General features: G+C 43.3%; 1 protein-coding gene across 1 annotated transcript in view; it reads right to left on the bottom strand.

Moving 5' to 3' along the window:
- Positions 1 to 19,564, bottom strand: part of PITPNC1 (phosphatidylinositol transfer protein, cytoplasmic 1) — a 211,408-nt gene that overhangs the window by 51,838 nt on the left and 140,006 nt on the right. The window contains exon 5 of the mRNA XM_015423679.1: positions 15,761 to 15,832. Coding sequence (XP_015279165.1) covers positions 15,761 to 15,832 — 72 coding nt within the window. The remainder of the gene's footprint in view (positions 1 to 15,760; positions 15,833 to 19,564) is intronic.

Genomic DNA, 19,564 nt, shown 5'->3' with positions numbered 1-19,564 from the left:
ATGAGCTGGATACGTATAAGGAACCCTTGCACCGATTATCATACTGCATTTTTGTTTGTACGCTTTAAAATTCAAACTAAATATGAACCAAGTGGTCTTAACAACTAGGAATGAGAAAATCCAGAATATAAGCAAGTGTATGTTGACACCACCAACTACCTGTACACACATACTTACTCCATTGTAGCCCCCACCTTATGGGATGGCTTGCCTAAGGAGGATGGGAAGGCCCCCACTCTCCTGGCTTTTTGCAAACTATGCAAAACTATGCAGTGTACAAAATGGTTCACAAACTTAAATGATTAGGGACTGTGGTCTGTACTGCTGTGTATATTTTACTGTAAGTAGGATCCTACAATGTAATCTTTGCACTGCTTAATATGCCACGCTAATACTTAAGCCATGCTTCAGTTCTATCTTCCAGTTTTCTGGTTGGTCCCAGACTTCAAGACACAGGGAGGGGAAAACAAACTAGACCCAATACCTGGAATCAGGAACCATAAGGGTAAGAAAGAAACCTGATAAAGGGCCAATATTAAAAACCTAGTGTATAGTTATCATATACAAATATACATGTATTTATTAGAAAGCAGGTTAAAAACATTAAAGGGCCCAATGAAAGCCTCGTTAGAAAGTGAAAGTGACCTGAACACAAGGGCCAATACAAGTGACCTGATGAGTTTCCGCCCCCTTGGGGGCCTTCTTCAGAGGTCAAACCATTTGAGGTACAGATAGACACATGTTACAACGTTACAATGAAATAACAAACCATAAGTTGATACTGGACCAAAAAAGGAAAGCTGTAGGAGAAAGAACTGGGCCCTTGTATGTTTTTAACTGTCTAAATACATATATTTTTGTATATAATAATTATACACTAGGTTTTTAATATTGGCCCTTTATCAGGCTTCTTTCTTACCCTTGTAGTTCCAGACTTCTACAATTCTAATATATTGTTTATTGAATGTCCCATTTTGTTGATTGCACTGACTCTGTATAAACCACCTTGAGTCTCTGTGTGAAGGCGGACTATAAATAACATAAATAAATATATAAATATCCGAAAATATACAGCTATTTAAATAAAGCTGTCTAGGCTTGCCAACTCCAGGTTGAGAAATTCCTGGAGGTTTGGGGATGGAGCTTGGGGATGGTGGGATTTGGGGGGAGGGCTCAGCAGGGTATAATGCCATAGAGCTCACCCTCCAAAGCGGCCATTTTCTCCACAGGAACGGATCTCTGTATTCTGGAGACCAGTTGTAATTCCAGGAGATCTCAGGTTGGCAACCCTACTATAGGGGGAAAATCTGTGCTTGCAGCACTGGAAAACATGGTAAGTAGCAAAATGATACAGTCATATAACTGTCTATCATAGGCTTCTACTGTATCTCAGTTCTTATTGTTCAGCGTAGAAGAAAAATCAACATTTGAAATGGTTGAACGGGCTACAGTTAGCAGTTTTGCACAAATTCAGCATGGGTTTTCACTTAATGAACCTTACTAGTGATTCAAATGTAGATGTGAAGAGCATCCATAATTATTTTTAAAATATCTTCATCACAAACAACTGAATCGCTTTTCAGCCACTTAAGCAGAATCTTATATTCTAAAAGTAATGTGTGACCTAATCTGAGGATACTTAAAGCTGTGGATTGGGGCCACGCTGACATAAACCATACAGTTTTGCAAACTTGGGGGATACCCAGGTTTGCAGAAAATATGAAATCAGTAAAAAATTTCATTGGAGGGTTTAAAAACCACCTTAAAAACAAAAGTGTTGTATGTGCATGCTACAGACGACACACCTACCTCCTCCTTTGTCAGTTGCAGTGTTGCAGATTGTGAGAGCGTGGCTGGCAATGTCGCTGATGGGGGGCAGAGCTGCAGTGGGCCCACAGCATTACTGTTGGTGTGTGTGTGGGGGTCAGGAGCTGCAGCAGGCCATGCAGTGTTGCCATTGGGGGAGGGTGGCTGGGATCCACAGAGGGCCCAGCAGGATAGCCAATGGGGGAGAAGGAAGTTGTGGTGGGCTCAGCAACAGCAAAGAAGGAGAAAGCTAAGAGGGGTAAGAGATTACCCAGTGAATATTGTGAGTCCTCACTTATACCTCCCTAATAAGCAACATAATGCTTATTAACGAAGATTAAACATTTAAGACAAACATGTGATAGTCAACTAAATAGAAATACTGTTTACAACATTATATTGTTTTGAATAAACAGTCTTTAATGTTTCTTAGACAATCTTAAACCTAATTGTTGGCTTACTTCTAAGTAAACTTGCCCAGGACAGGACAACTCATAAGTGTCTGAACAAGAGTCTGCACTGTTAATGCTCTTTAATACAGAGTTGTATTCAGCTGCTATCTAGAATACAGCTCTGAATATATACAAAGGCCTTGCTGTCATACAGCAGACCACCATGTTTAGCACTGGAGAAAGAGAACAACAAAAGCTGAAAAGTAATTATGATTTTTTTTAAAAAAATCTAAGTTTGTATGCAGTGTCATGGGTGTGTACCTAAGTACAGTAAAAGTAATTTAAAACTTTGTAACCTCGTCTTTTTAAAAACAAAAATTAGGGAAATATCTGGTAAGAGATCCATGAACTTCCTTGCAATTCTCAACTTCCTGGAGCAGCTGTAACCTAAAACTATTGGGTAGTATCCAACTTAATATACAGTAACCCAACAGCCTCTTGAGTCAGCATTTCCATTCTAAAGCTTCAGCTCTCTAACATTTTTAACTTTACTAACTTGATGTAAATTATATTTAAAATTAAATACAGGGGACAAATGCTGACTTATGCAAATAAGACTTCCCTCTCTTCCAAAAGAAGAAAGGATCAGGAGTTTGGTCTGTTTTCTTGGAGCAAGTGATTACATATGAGAGAGTCCAGCACTTCTGATGGAGATCAACAATTTAAATCCGCTTTGTATATATTGGCAGTTTTTGCATTCGCTTAACTTCTTATGCGCTTATTTTAGCTCTAAGTCTTTTTATTTCCGATTTAAAACCGCTTTTAAATCTTTTTCAAAAGGGGGGGGAGGTGCTTGGTCTCTCTCCCTCCACGCTTCAAACTTAGGCGCTTCCAATTACTACCAAGGTTTGTTCACTTTTTCACCTGAGCATTGCTTAACTCAGTTTGGAGACTTGGAGATCTTTTGGAAGCATTTAAATGTTTTGATTGTGGTCGCTTGCTCCGGCAGCCGTCTCTAAGTGCCATATTGGCTCCACAGCCACGGTACCTTTTGGGGATAAGGTGAGCCTCAATTCCTTGGCAGTTGCCTTGGAAGAGGCTTTCCTCAGCTCCCCAGGCTGAGGGTCTCCTACAGAGACCCCGGGGAGGTCTGGGACGAACTTGGACCCCTCCCGTCAGCCGGGTCTCGGCGCGTCCCCATCAGAGCGAGATGGGATGCGTCTGAGCGGCAAAACGCGGACCGGAAGTCCGAAACTTGAGGCTGAAAACAGCTTTTGTTAAAATAGATTTAAAATGTAAAATGTTTGTTGGCTGAAGTGTACACTTGACTTAACTACATTTAAACATTGCACAGTAGCAAGAGAGACAAATAATAGGATCTTTTTATGTATGAAACAGTTTTGATGCATTGGTCCAGGTCTTTAAGCAAAGTCAAAGCTTGGTGCTTGACCCTTCTTTGCTATAGGGCTCAGCACTAGATCAAGTGAAGTTGCTAGGCATTGTTTTGGAATGTTCAATATGTGGGGGTACTGAAAGGAGAAAATGTGCCAAAATATGCCTCATGTAAACCTGACAGAATTCAAAGTGAAACCATTCACACCAAGATCACATCAGAGACTGAAAATGATGTGAGTTGAAGCACCAACAACCCCATACATTTGGGAACAGCAGCCTTCCCCAGTGGAGTTTGGGTTTACATGGTAACTAATAGCTCAGACGGAACAGCAAGGTCACACAGAGAGCTGGAAATGTATGAAGGAAGCTGCAAAATTAAATTAACTTTGCTTTCTCTTTTGCTCTGCTCATGATGTATTTTTTTCTCCCTAACAGAATGTATTCAAGGCCCAGCAGAGTGACCCAGGGGGTGCTAGGCTAGTACTCAGCACTGAACAGACAATCACCTTAGTGTACTTGTGTTCATTTCCCCTAAAACAGCTGACAGTACTAATCCTGATTCTGACATTTATTTTTCCTTTGTTCAAGTCACCTAATCATTCCCTTACTTTTCTGTAGGTAAAATGAAGATAATAATCCTCATTTCATAGGCTGTTATGTTGTTCTCTGCAGCAGTGGAGGTAAGCCAAGTGATTGTGAATGAATCTCTTCATGTACAATTGCTGTGGATGTATGCCTGGAAGTCATGCTGACTTCTGGCGACCCTTAGCAAGGCTTGGACATCTCAGAAAGGTGGCTTACTATTGCCTGCTTTTGGGTCCCAGCCCTGGTATTCTTTGGAGGTCTCCCTTCCAAGAACTTGCCAGGGTCGGCCCTGCTTACCTTCTGAGATCTGACAAGATCGGGCTTGCTTCAGCAATCCAGGTCAGGGTTAAATTTGTCTTGAAGTACCCTGAGTTTGTGCCTTGTAAAATAAAGTTGTTTCATTAGAAGGACTCAGGCTCTTTTTGTAGTAGGAACTCCTTTGCATATTAGGTGACACACCCCTAATGTAGCCAATCCTCCAAGAGCGTACAGTAGCTCCTGTAAGAAGAGCTCTGTAAGCTCTTGGAGGATTGGCTACATTAGGGGTGTGTTGCCTAATATGCAAAGGAGTTCCTGCTACAAAAAGAGCTCTGGGAGGCTGTACATTCCTTACCCACCTGCCTTGGCTACTTGGCATGCTAAAGTAATACTCCCCGTGGCATCGATCCCACAAGAGAGAGGGGCTGAACTTTACCTGGGGTGTTGGCAAAGAGAAAGAAAAGGAGGGCAAGACAGGGCAGGGCTGGTCTTCCCCACATAATGACAATGTTCTTTACATGGTTCCTTACAACCATAATTCAAAATGCAGATATACAATATTTTATTTCCCCCCCTCCTCCATACTTTGCTGCGGTTGGCCACCCCAATCTGCTTGCTCTGTTCATTTATCCTCCTTATACAAAGCTCCCTTGGAAACAATTATTTAATATGTTCAATTTAAAGTGGAATCTCAATTATTCCATTTAATGGTTCTGTTATCCGCGTTATCCCAGTCCTATCTTTCATAAAGATTTTTGCCTGCTTCAGACAATGGATGTGCTTAAGATACTGGAATAACTGAACTTCCTGAATTGGTGCTTAAGTTACTGGAATACCTGAAATTCCTGAACTGAAACTAGCTTAACTTCTCTACATGCTTTTCTGAAACTTCACAAAAGCCAATAAGTGGGGCACTGTTATTATTCTGCAGTTTCGACCTGAAAAAACAGAACCTGCTGGAAAAGCCTAGTTAAAAGTACTGTCAGCCCTTATTAAGATAGGTATAAATAAAACTGTTTTTAATCGTTTTCACTGACTTTCCAAAAAATGACAAATAGATCCTCAATGTCATTCACATTTTGTAGGTGTGTAGCACACTGACACTCAAGAACAACTGAGCCTTCCTTTGTTAAAATCCTTTGTTAAAATCCAGCTGCAATCCAGTGAAATAACAAGCAAGCAAATAACAATCAGGGGAATAACAAGCAAGTTATTATAGGGGTGCTGCCATTCAGAAATGAGAAGAGAAAATGCTGATATGCACATGGGCCTTTCTGTATGTTCCTTTCAAACAGGACAAATGTATAAATAGAAGATGAATACATGGTAAGTATAAACATAAACTGACCTTCCAGAAGGCATACAGCCAAAGCAGGAATAGTTTACTTTTATATTAAGAGATAGAGCAATGTTATACTCAAGACACAGTTTGCTTCACAGCAGCAAATTATTATGCATATTAATATTAATATAGCATATACCTGAATATGGGTCATACTTACATTAATGTAACGTATATCTGACTATGGGTCATACTTATACTGTGGGTGGGGGTAGAATACAAATTCATATGTAAGATGTGGGATTTCCCATTTATTGCTGCTTAATATGCAATGACAAAGGGCATCTGCTCTTATTAAGCTGTTTTTTGTATGCACTGCACTGCTGGCATTGCAGGTGGACTTAGGTGGTCACATGCCAACCAATGAGAGCTGTGCTAGTGAACGAGGGAGTCTGGAGAAATCAGCTGAAGCAAGATTCCCGGCTCCCCTCTCCCTCTCCCTCCTCTTTCCCCAGCTTCCCCCTCTCAGTCTGCTGTTTGCACACAGCATTTGCTCCTGAGTACGTGGGAGGATCTGGTGTATTTGCTGGGAGATGTACTAAAACGTAGGACAAGATTAACAGTTGGGAACAATGCAGGAGGCTTGAATGCCAATTGGATATAATGGGAGCTAGGAATGCCAACTGACTTACATGGGCTCCACTGAAATACGTTATAGTCAGTGTTCCCTCTAAGCTAAGTTAGTGTGAGGTAGCTCACAGCTGTTTAAGCCTCTGGCTCACACATTTTTGTTTTAGCTCAGGAAGGGTGGGTCCAAAGCAAATTAATTTATGGAGTAGCCATAGTGCTCACTTACAACTTTATTGCCAGGAGCTCATAAAGTAGAGTTTCTGCTCACAAGACTCCACAGCTTAGAGGGAGCATTGGTTACAGCACAAAAAAAAATGAAAATGAAAAGACAGAATGGATTTTGGTTGAAGGTTTCTGGGCCCGGATAGATTGTTCTGAAATTGCAGTGATGGCCTGCAGAGTGGGATGATGGCCCTTGAGAGCAGCAAAAGTGTTCTGGACCTTGAATGACAGCCTGCAGAGTGGAATGACAGCCCCTGTGAATAGCATGAATGTTCTGGAGATAGAATGACAGCCCCCAGATTGAAACAATGGCCCCCAGGAGTAGTGGATATGTTCTTGTCATTCCACTCACAGAATACTTCTGCTAATCCCAGGGGCTGTCATTCTACTCTGGAACCTGGCATGTTCAGTGTGTGCTAGTAGAGAGCCAGTGTGGTGTAGTGGTTAAGAGTGACGGACTCTGGAGAACCAGATTCGATTCCACACTCCTTCACATGAGGCCAGCTGGGTGACCTTGGGTCAGTCACAACCCCTTCAGAGCTCTCTCAGCCCAAAAATAAGTGTAGTTTACCACCTACCAGGATGCTAATGAGCTAGAACTAAAGGCTGCTAGACAGTCTTCGGAGTTCCTGCCTATACTACACACAATGCCATATGACAATAAATTAGTGTGCACAAGTACTGAGTAGGAATTCAAGTACTTCTGCCTATACCTTTGATAGTGAAAAGCAGTAAATATTCAAAAATTCAACAAATCTTGATAATGTGGGTTCTTTGGAACTATTTTGTTTCTTGCTAAATATTCCACTACAGGATATCAAGTCCCTGAAAAGTTTTTTGGTAATTTTATAAATTAGGAATTATAGACTGACTCATAATTCTGCCATAAATGAAATGCTCCCAAACTTTGTTTTGCCACATGTGTAAGGTAGATCCTGTTTTCTCTCTTCATTTTGTCACAATTGTAATTCTGGCAATGGTTAATAGAATTAAAATTAATGCTGTTTTTGTTTTGTCTCTTAGTTGTGCATAGACTATGGTTAAGCTTGAAAGCTAATGGTTATCTCTGAATTTTAATGTAGATATGGGTATTGTTATGTACATAAAATTTAAATAAGAAGAGAGAAGAAGAGAAGAGATTGGATTTATACCCTGCCCTTCACTCGGAGTCTCAGAACGGCTTACAAACTCCTTCCCCTCCCCACAACAGATACCCTGTGAGGTAGGTGGGGCTGAGAGCTCTCTTGAGAACTGCTCTTTCAAGAGCAGCTCTGACAGCTGCAAAAAAAAAAAAAGCTGTCACAGAGATGAGATTAAGGTTGGGGGTGGGTAGGCCTGCCAGCTCCACGTTGGGAAACTCTGGAAGATTTGTGGGTGGAGCCTGGGGAGTACAGTGATCTCAGTAGGGTATACCCCACCCTTCAAATCATCAGTATTTTCCAGGGGAACTAATTTCTCTGTTGTCTGGAGAACAGCTGTCCAGGGGATCCTCAGGTCTCACCTGGAGGCTGGCATCCATAGCTGAGATGGCTCAGTGCTACTTGGTGGAGCTCCAAATTTCTACACAAAAAAGACAGAGATTTTCTGTCACATTGTACTTTTTAGGATTACCAAAACCTGAGATTACATTCTGAGGTAATTTTAAATTGCCAATGTATCACAAAATCCTGAGGAAATTAATTTTTAAAATAAAATTCAAAATCTAGCTGTGACTTTCAGTTCTAATAACATTGGGTATTTTAAAGTGTGCACAAATTACTGTGCAATCACATTCTTTTCCATATTGTAACAAAACACTGTCCAGTAATTACCAACCTTTGCATTGGTTTACCAACAGTTTGTGCTAAATTGGAATCAGAAGAAGAAGAACAGATTGGATTTATACCCTGCCCTTTACTACCCAAAGGAGTCTCAGAGTGGTTTACAATCCCTTTCCCTTCCCCTCCCCACAACAGACACCCTGTGAGGAAGGTGGGACTCAGAGAGCTCTGAATTAAAAAGTGATTAATGAGAACTATTACCACTATTAGTGGTAATAGTGTTAGACATGGACCTTTGAGGGTAGGTTTTAAAAAATCGTCACTCAGCCTTAATCTAGGCTCACTGTGTAATCTTGACTGTGTAATCTTGACTGAGTCACTATAGCTTTTTCCAACCTACTTCTGAGGGTTCTTTTGAGATATTTATGTCATTTGTACCCTGCCTGTCTTCCCAACAGGAACTCAAAGTGAGAAAGGGGCCACGGTTATAGCCTCCCACCCAGGGCCTACAAAAACCTGGAACTGGCCCTGATGCTCTGGCTATTAATTTGTCAAATTCCATTGTTGTCATTCACCTGCATCAAGGCTATGTATGCCAGAAAGTTGCCTCTGATTTCTGTCTGATAAATGGTCAGTTCTGAAATTTTTAAAATCTCCCCTGGGATGAGGCCAAGGCAGTGCCGGATTTACGCATAAGCTAAATAAGCTACAGCTTAGGGCCTCGCAATCTGCTGGGGCCTCGAATAAAAACACAATATAAAAATGATTTCAAATATTTAAAAGGCGTATATATTTTAAATTTTTCTGAGACCAACTGATGTAATTTAAAACAGTAGGGGGCCTCTGGGTTTTGTATAGTTTAGGGCCTCAGCAAGTCTAAATCCGGCCCTGGGCCAAGGAGTACATTATTATATATTACTTTCATTATCTATGGAGTTTTTCTATATGTAACTCGTAATGGATTCACGTTTTGAGAGTTATGCCTCCAAATTCTGTCTTCCAACGGAATAATTTAATCTACAGTTTTGAAGATGGAAATGACTTCTGACAAATTGCTTCAACAAGGCTTTTAAGAACAATGTTTATCTTTACGTTTACTAATTTACTAAATTTGCTATTGGCAGAGCAACACCCATTTTAATAATGTCTAGCAGCATGCACTTACGCAATAATCTAATCATGTATCAATTCACTTATATTCTTTATTATGGGATGGCATCTCAAGAGTGTCTTAGAGCTTGACCATGTCCAGGAGGGTTCCTCACTCTCACCTCCTCCAACTTCTTATCTATATGTTTCTTAAAATAATCCAGCTCTTCCTTTTAGTGTGTTTTAATATCACATCCATTTCACTGATCTTATATTTGTATTTTGATAATTCTTTCTTTTATAGTATGACTGCCACTCATAACAAGCAATCAGTTTTTATTCAATATATTCTAATATTTGTTCTAATAAGTTCCTCTGTGATATTTTAAAGGTGGTATATCACTACAAGTAGATGAAGAGAGTACACAGAAATGACATTTTTCTCCCTCTCATAATCCTCAGTCACATGATGGAATGCATGAGCAGTAGATGGGCACTAGTATAGATGCCTTTGAAAAATTATTAAGCAAATCAATGGAGGATAGATCTATCAATATCAGTCACGGTGGCTAAACTGAACCTCCATGTTCTAAATACCAAATGCCGTGGAATAAACTGGAGCAGAACTATTGCCTTCATGGGGAATCTAACTGGTCACTATTTAAAAAAATACTCGACTGGATATTAAAGACATCATTATAAGATCAGACGTTAGGTGACAGTCCAGGGTCTCAAATTGATGTACCTGCAAAACTTCAAACACTGTGTACCTAATAAAATGTACATGTCCAATGATATATGTAGGGAGCTGTCATTCCACTCGGGGGCCTCTCATCCCAGTCCCTGAACACTCCTGCTATACCCAGGCGCTGTCATTCCACTCCGTGGTCTCTCATTCCAGTCCTTAAACACTTCTGTTACTCCTGGGGGCTGTCCTTCCACTCCGTGGTCTCTCATTCCATTCCCAGAGCAGTCTATTTGGGCCCAGAGACCCTAATGGAAAATGCATTCCGCATTTTTATTGCAACTCAAAGAAACCCCAAACCCTCAAAGCCCTCCCAGTTCTCACTTGTGAGGAAAAACCATTAGGCAGATCTAGGTGGTCAGCTGTGTTGGTCTATGGCAGAAGAACAAATTTAGAGTCCAGTGCCACCTTTAAGGCCAACAAAGGTTTATTCAAGGTATGAGCTTTCATGTGCATGCACACTTTTTCAAAGACAAGGCAGTTCTCCCTTTTCAATCCCTCATGCCTCCTTAGTTCACCACTGCCGCCCTATTTGCAAGCCCATTTCCCCAAAACATTAACCATGTGCTTGTATCCCAGCCCCCTTTCCCCTTCCCTCACCTGCAGACCGCCCAGCTTGCCAGCCCCTCCGCTCCATCGGGAGCTGCTGCCACCGCCATTCTCAGGATCGTTCTGGTGCAGGGGGCTGAACCAATTGTCCCTAATCTACTAGGCTTTACTGGCCAAACAAATGCAGCTGAATCATCGGCATCCTGTTCCCACTGAGAGGCATCTTTTGTGAGAGGGGATTTAGAGCGTTGCCAGTAAATCCAGCAAGTTTCCTGAGTTGGGGTTTCCAGAGCAGCACCTGGCACAGCTTGCCATCGAGGTGCTCCAGGCACTCGTGGACGGCCGCTTTGTGCGCCGTCAGCTCGGCCAGCAAGGCATTTGTGCTCAGCGAGCTCGCGGCTGCCCAGCTGAGTTCTTCTCCATGGGGAGTAGTTTCCCAGCCCCCCACCCCAGGCCCCCAGGTAAGCTTTCTGCACCTGGCGCCCAGCCACGAGGCAAGGGCCCGCCATCCACCCCAGCAGCCGAGTGGAAAAACCGCGGCTACCCTAACATGAGCATGCCCAAACCTTACCTTCCACTGGCTGGGCGGGCGATGAGGAACCGCGTGCGACTCTCTCTGGCTCTGCGAGGCCAGGTGGCTGCCAGAGTCCAGACTGAGGATCCGAATCCAATGCGGGTGGCGGCGGCAACAATGCCCGGCCCACCATGCCAGCACCAGAGCAAGTGAGGGGTCTGCTGGGAACTGGGGGTGTGCCCTTAGGAAGCTGCTGGGGCGGGCACCCACACTCCTCCAGCCGGTGGAGAGACAGAGACCTGACCTGTGGGGCTGCGCTGGAGGCAGCTGGAGGGGGAAATCAACTTGCTCAGTGCACGCCACGCACAAGAGGGAAGGGAACTGATGCTCTAGCCCTCGTCTCTATGGCTTTCATAGCCATAGAGCCTTGGAGGACTTAAATTCTAGAGCGTCACTTTTCTGGCCGCCATTCCCCCCCCTGGGGCCCAATTTTAAAAAAAGCAGGGAAGGGGGTTCTAAAGTGGGGGTTCCCCCTCCCGCAGCAGGGGCTTGGCAAACCTACCCACCACTCAGGCTCCATTGGACTGTTTTGGATTGCTAGCTACTGTGAGGGGAACGTGCAGATCTGTCCTCACAGAGGAGGGAGAGCTTGTACCTGAATAAAACTTGGTCTTAAAGGTGCCACTGGACTGTTTTGGATTGCTAGCTACTGTGAGGGGAACGTGCAGATCTGTCCTCACAGAGGAGGGAGAGCTTATACCTGAAGGCGGGCCGGGGGGGGGGCTCTGCAACTTACCTGGCTGCTTCTTGCTCCTCATGGCCCAACTGAGGGCTGCTGGGAGCGGGGGGTGGGGCTTGTTGCATGTGCCCACCAATGTTCCCTCTAAGCTGTGGAGTCTTGTGAGCAAAAATTCTACTTTGTGAGCTCCTGGCATTAAAGTGGTGTTGTTCAGGGGCCTGTAGAATTGGACCCCTTGGTCCAATTCACTGGAAACTTGGGGAGTCTTATGTGGATAGGCAGCACTAGTTCCCATGCAGATTTGGTATCATTTGTTTTTTTAAAAGCCACTCCACCCCTCTCCCTCCAGCTTTATAGGGAACAATGGAATCTGAATAATTCTAGAATCTTGGAAAAACCCAAACCTGAATCCTGAAAGAGTACCAAGGGACCCAAATACTACTATCTATGCCTTTCTTATATTAAAAAAAACCCTACAAACCCATTTTGGGGGTGTATCTCCATACATTGCTGATGCCCAGCTGCTCTTGACTGAAAAGCAACTATGGTCAGCTAGCAGGAATTCTTCACAATAGTCTCTGAGTCCTTGTAAAACAGCATACACAATCTAGCTAAACAGTAAGATCCTGATTCTCTGCTAAGGAACACTACTAGTATTAACTGTGCCCACATTTTACTAATCTGGATTTAACCATTTAGTCTCTTCTGTGGGAAGTGCCAAGCTAACTCTTCCTTTAATCTACTGCAAGAAATGAGAGATGTGACAAATTTCTCTGTGACCATGTTTAATAGACCAACATACCTTCTTTGACATGTATTTAGTTATTTTATTAGATTTATTATACTCCACCCTCCCCTGTGAGCCAAATGGTAAGACCTTTTTTTGGGGTGGAAAGCTTATTTATAATCACTAGCTGACTGATTGATTTACCAACTGTTTAGTTATATAATTCATTGGTGGTGGTGTGCAGCTACAACACATCTGTCAGGGAGGGGGGAGGGGGAAAGTAGGACTGGCACTGGGCTCTGTGCAAATGCACAAGTGTGAAACACTGCTGACGGCTTGGTACTGTGATGTACTGTTTGAATAGCTGAAAAGTAACCTGGCATACAGGCTCAGACTCCTCACAAGAAGAGAACTGGTCGATGGACAGTCAGCTCCCGGTTTGTTCCTGGCAAGCAGATGATGGATGGAACTGCTAGGCATCTCTACATGCAATCTTCCAGATTTTTAAAAAATGTCCATAGTATTGTTCTTGTTTAAATCAAAAGACAGCAAACCTCAGAGCAGACAAAGAGTCATTGCACAGCTCCAGAAGCAGCAGCAGCAGTTTACGTTGCTGTTCTTTTATCTTAAGAGGGATATTTATTTCTTGGCAAAGGGAGGATAGGCAAGGGAGGACATGATCTCATAGCATGGGGGAACATGTTGAGTGTACAGAATGCACAGTAGAACCCACTGACACTGGCACTGCAAGCTGTGATTGTTGGCAATGTGTGTGTGTGCACAAATGCACACCAGTGCAAAGTCAGGTGCAACTCCGTCATGCCTTGCACAGGGCTGCAATTTGTATGGGGGAGAAGTCCTCTGGCAGAAGCTCTGGAGAGCTTTTTTTAGTCCTGTGCCACTCAACTGAAAAAAGATTGCGGGTATTTTCGCCAATGCCCCAGTGCAGCAGCTTAGTAACACTAATTTCCTGTCCTTCCTTGCAAATTTACATGGTTTTCTCTTTCTGATTCTCTAATTTGATCCTGCACATTGGTTGTGATCTTGTCAGTTTTTTTAAGCTTGTCCTGTGCGGTTTGCACTCTTCAATTCTTAAGTTTGGCGGTTTGCAGAAGGTCCTTTTGGTCACGTAGCGCTGAAATCCTTTTTTTTTTTTTGCACTAGGGACGCTGCCATTTGCCTCCTCTCCAATCCCCCTTTCAAATCAATACCAGCAGGGAACTAAACCTGGTGCAGCTCAGGCCCGTAGCTACCGTGGGGCCCAGCCCCCTAGCAGTTTTTATGACCCCCCTCTTGGTTCCCCCCCCCTCGGGCCCCTTCCCCTGATTACACTCCTGGTGGGCAGACTGAGGGCAGGTGGCAGGCTCTCCTCTGGAGCACGCGCTATCCCTTCCCGTCCTAAGGAACCTCCGAGCCTCCCACAGTGAACTTTGTGCTGGCGCTCCCGTTAGCTGCTGCTGCCGCCCAGGGAAAGGCCTGTGCAAGGCCAGTCCCTGAGCGGCTAGGCTGGATTGGTGCTGCTGGTGTGGCTCCGCCTCTGGAGGGGGCAGGTGATGACCAAGGCACCCAGAAGGCTCCTGCTGCTGCCTTATCCACTGCCCACAAAAGATCGGTTCTCTTTCCCCCGACAAGGACTAAGGCTATAGCAGGATCTATCCCGGCCGGCCCTGCCTCTTGCCCTGGAGCGGGATAAGTGGCGCCCACTTGTCACCACCATTGTCGGGTGTGTGTGTGTGTTCCTTTACTTATTATTGTCACTTTAAGCAGTCCATCGTATGTGCAGGTGCCTTCTTTTTCCCACCCCCCTTGCCATGCAGCAGAGGGGCCGGCTGAGTCTCTTGAGTGGGACAAATGCAGGCGCTGTGCTGGGGTGTGTGTGTGCTGCTGTGCCCCACGACCTTTCAATACACAAAGGAGTCTCGAGCGGCTTACCATCTCTTTTCCCTTCCCCAGCAGGCCAGCTGCCAAGGAAGGAGGTAGCGTGGTGGCGGGTGCCAGCAGGCAGGGACAGCCACAGGGCTCCTTGAGAGTAAGAGGAACAAAACCACTAGCTTGCCTTGCCCCCACACGAGGTGCAGAGAATGGCCCGCACTGGGTTTTCCTTTCCACTCTTCTTACTCCTCAAGAGTAAGAGGAGTGACATGGTAAACCTGGCGTAACCCCCCCATATGCCTGCGTCACTTCTGGAACTGACATAAGTACCTCAAGGCTAGGGGGGCCCCCATCAAAAATGTCCTAGCTACGGGACTGGTGCAACTCCTTTTAAACTTTCCCCATTGTTTTAATTTTTTATTCAGCAATCCAAGACTAGTGATAATCTCATATCACTATACTCATGCCGCTTGTCAAAAAAAATTAAATTTAAAAACAAGGGGGAAATGGAGCTTGTACACTGATGAAGGGGGGAGGATGGGGGCAGGTGCAGAGTGGGCAGAACAACCTCTATGTGGGTGGGGAGTGACCTTTGAGGGGCAGCAAAAGGGCGGGGGGAAATCTGAGGGAATCTGTGTGCTTTTGAATTACCTTCGGCTTGGAAGCGAAACAAGGGGAAAACAGGCACAAAAGCACACTCAGAAAACCCAGAGAAACAGCGACCAGAAAGCCAACTGAGCATTGAGGGGAGGAAAATCAATGCACAATGACAAAGAAAACCTGACAGACCTGCACAGTGAAAGCAAGGGAAAACACCTGTGCATAATAAGCCAGTTTGTTAAAAGAGATGCCAAACATTTTACAATCTGTGCTATCCTTTTCACCCTCCATCATGTCCAGAGGCATTACTCTCTTCCAGTGATGCCTATTAAGAATCGAAAATTGGCACCATGCTCACATTATACATTGGGGTTAAAATATTCTAGTGCAGCAGGGAGACAAAAAGTCACACACTGAGAACGACACACATGAATTCCCCTTCCACAGAAATTTTATACAACTATTGAAGGAGCTGCATATATGTCTGACTAAATACAAGTATCAGGACTAGTATACTAAAACACCCATGATGTTCATTGTAACAGAAGCCTTTATGCATATTTCACATTTAACTTTTTAAAGAGGTCATGCTTACATTATCGTTGCTTCCCTTGTTGTCTTCATATTTTGTCTCTATGTGAATGGAGAATTTGGGTAAAAATGAACACTGCAAAGAAAAAAAACTTATCAGAACAGCACAAAACTTGAACTGTATCATCAGTTCATCTAGCCATCATTACTATAATAATAAAATTGGTAGCTCATGACAATCAAAACAGCAGCAGCACCCCAAAACAACACAGGTTTTTCTACCTTCTCATAGGATTCCTCACTTATGAAGAAAAACATGATTGTGTAAATTAACTGGGGGGGGAAGGAATTCAACCCTCCCTACCCACTCTGATGAGGACTGAGCATCCTCCAGGAAGTACGGAATGTTGGGAGCAGTTGAGCACCTCTTAACAAAGAAACTGGCCTCTTCTCAAGCCCTTAAGAACTCTAGAATCCAAGAGCAGGGAGATCTAGGTGTGGAGGAAATTTCTCAAACGTCCCCACTGCAGTTCCTTGTGAGCTCCAGGTTGTTCCCTCTAATTTCAAAGTTCATGGCTGAGTGCTTGTGAACAGGGCTGAAATGGGGCCATTGATAGACAATGTAACAGTGTCTGCATCTCATGGACAGAAAAATATATTTTTGTATTTTTTTTTAAAAAAAGAGTCCCTTCTCACAGTTTAAGGAGGACGGGGCATGGAATACTGAAGGCAGTTGAGCATCAGTTGAAGAAAAGGGAAAGGAGGGGAAATGGGGAACCTGGATTGCTCAACTTCTTATTGAATCCTGGAGGGAGAGATTTGGGTTAGGGCAAGGGAAATTTCCCAGTCATCCCCTCCCCCATTATTTCTTGAAGGTCCTCAACTGACTCAGTCTACTGGCATTATAATGTATCAGAAAATGTACTATTGATTAGGTTTAATGGGAATCAGGTCCATATTAAATGAAACAACAGAGGGAAAATAGACCTAAACAGCTGTGGTACAATGGGATGAATGGCAATAACTAACTAGGGGAGCAATAATCCTTTTCTGTTTGGCTAGACTGGCAGCTTCAACCTACTGTCCAGTCTCTTCTGTCAAACCTAACCCCCAGTTCTGGTGACTGAGAATAAATGGAATTCAGCTAGGGATGACACTTAGACTTCAAGTTCTGATTTCTGAACTTTTCCTCGAATGCAATGGTACACAGTAAGGGCAAGGAGTTGTGTCCTTTCACTTCCCAAGTGAACTTGTCTGTTTCCCTCAGATCAACACACACACTCCTGCCAGACACATACACCTGCCAAGCCAAAGTCCAAATGATGACTGACTCCCCCTGAAAAGACTGAGAAGACTTTTAAAAACTCTCCTCAGCTGGATTGGGCAATCAGAGAGCGCGGGGGGGGGGGGGTACAAACTGGAAGCAGCCTGTCAAACTGTGCTTTACAGTGAGGCATTAACCCCTAATCTCATAGCTCTCTGAATTTGATGCACTATGCAACCTGGTTTTGGAGCTCAGTTCGTCACAAAGCTTCCGGGCTTCAGAAACCTTAAATCAAGTCCACATTGCATGATACTTGAATGAATAAGCCTAGGCAAATTGAAGTTTGCTTCTCCTTCTGCTCCCAAACTGGGATTCTAACTGGGAGTGAAAATAAACGGTGTTTATATCCATTACACCTCTGTTTATTGTGACATCTGAATGCAGCCAATATGCTTTTAAATTCTTGCACTTTGTAACTGGCACTGTCCTCTGGAAAAACTAGGATACTTCACATATCACTTGCAGTCAAGCTACATATTATGGCTCTCCTGTCATCTTTTTAAACTGAATTGTAGCTGCACATGATTTAACCCTTCTACTCCTGCATTGTTTTTCTAATCACGGGCTTTTCCACATAGGTTTTTGTCTGGAATTAGGGTCTGGATTGAGCCTCAATCCCCTGCTAAACCTGATACTTTAATTTTTACAGTAAATTAGCCTCTGTGGTTGAATATTTGGTTCTGTTTCCCAGGAGGCTACAGGACTCCGCTGGTGCTGTGGCCTTCTGGTACTGATAACTCTGTATATGACTTAGAGGATGTTTATACATTCCAGAAGTTAGTGGTGTCAGTATCAGAATCAAAATGGATGGTGTATCTGAAACTAGCTTCCTTGACTCTCTCTTCCTGTGAGCTTCCTGACCCCAGAAATAGAGAGAAGGGGGAGGGATCATGGGTGGGTACATCAGGGCAGTTCTAGTCAGTTCTAGTTTGGCCTGTGTCACATCCATGATAGTCCTATGTGATAGGTATGTCAGTAGCTAGAGGTCCAAGAAAGATATATACTTCTGGTTTACTAATGGTAGGGGCTGGTCATCAACAAGCTCCATGTGAGACCTTGGTGGCTAGTCCAGAATGTTCTGAGTTTTATACAAGTGCACTATTTTATGTATTGGGTTTGTGCTGGAATATTCTATGTTGAATATTGAAATGCGACAAAGTGTTTTCTGTCTTAGGAGCTTTGTTTAAGAAACATTGTCTTTCTCTATACCAGATTCAGTCCCTTGCCAGTCCCCACCCAACCAGTGAAAGAACTCATGGGAACTGGGGGGGGGTGTCCCAGGAAAAGCCCCCCCCAATCCCTCAACAGTTTTTTCAGCTGCTCTGGTTGCATACTGCTTCAATTTATCTCCTGATTTCCGCATACATTTTGTTGCCTTTAGATTTTGATTCTTGTGTGTGTGTGTTGTGTTTCATCCCCCCCCCCTTTTGAGACTACTTTTACCCTGATTTTTTTTGGAAGCCAGTTTTAAGTTGGATTTTTCCTGGTGCATAATGTTTCTGTCGGTTTCCTTTGTCCTGCCTACTCCTACCCATCTCCAGCCCACTTCTTCAATTATTGGACTGTTGTCGTCATCAAACCACTCCCTCTCCTCTCCCCACTCTGAAAATGAGTGGGGAGGGGTTTTATTTTTTTAGAGACACTAAAACATCGATATATCAACATAGTGTTGTAATGATAATTAAAGCAGGTTCTCTGAATTCCCAGCTTTCAAAAAAAAATCTAGCCCCTTCTCTTGCAGAGATTTAAGGAAAAAGGCACATCTCAGTGAGGTAAGGAAAGACTTACTTTTTTTTAAAAAAAAATCAAAGTTGGGAATTCAGAAAACCTGCTTAAATGATCATTGCAACAATATATTGCTAGATCAATATTTTAGTGCCTTTTTAAAAATGCAGCCATGATACTGATATATCAATGTAAGTATGCACAAAAAATAAAAAGGGGTTGCTATGATGCCACTGATAATGACATCCCTTATTTAAGGCACATGCGGAAGAAAATAATTTGACTCCACAACTGTGAAAATGTAAAGGGTAGAGGGATGCATGGAAGAACTGTGCCCAAACCAATTCCAGTACTTGCAGATCAACTGCCAAGAAAATCAGGAGTCAGTCGAGCTAAAACATGTGGTTGTTGGCTCTTTTTAAAACAACAAACAGCTGTCTGTATTTCTTTAAACAGCATGGAAGGGTTAATTGAGAAACCATGTAGAGAAACCTCTCCTCTCCCCGTGTGGCCCAGGAATGGTAGTAATTTGCTGGTAAAGACACTTACAAAATCTAGTCATGGATCTCTCAAATCTTTGGGTTTTTTTGACCAGCACAAGTGCTGGGTTATTCATCACAAAGTACAGCTTTCTTAAGTGAAAGCACATTCATATATGCAAGAATTAAAATCAGATGCAAGGCATAAATGAAGGAAATTATGTTTGTAAGTATACTGCTTTTTAAAACATCACTGTTTCCTGCCTTACCTCTCCTAATGATATATTCCAGCACAAATCTGGTATTTTATCAATACGTATGATATACATGGGAATAGAAA

This window comes from Gekko japonicus, unplaced genomic scaffold (assembly GCF_001447785.1).
Source record: "Gekko japonicus isolate JY-2015 unplaced genomic scaffold, Gekko_japonicus_V1.1 scaffold33, whole genome shotgun sequence".
Taxonomy (NCBI): Eukaryota; Metazoa; Chordata; class Lepidosauria; order Squamata; family Gekkonidae; genus Gekko; species Gekko japonicus.
Note: the sequence above shows the minus strand (reverse complement) of the source record. Positions and strands in the feature narration are given on the sequence as shown.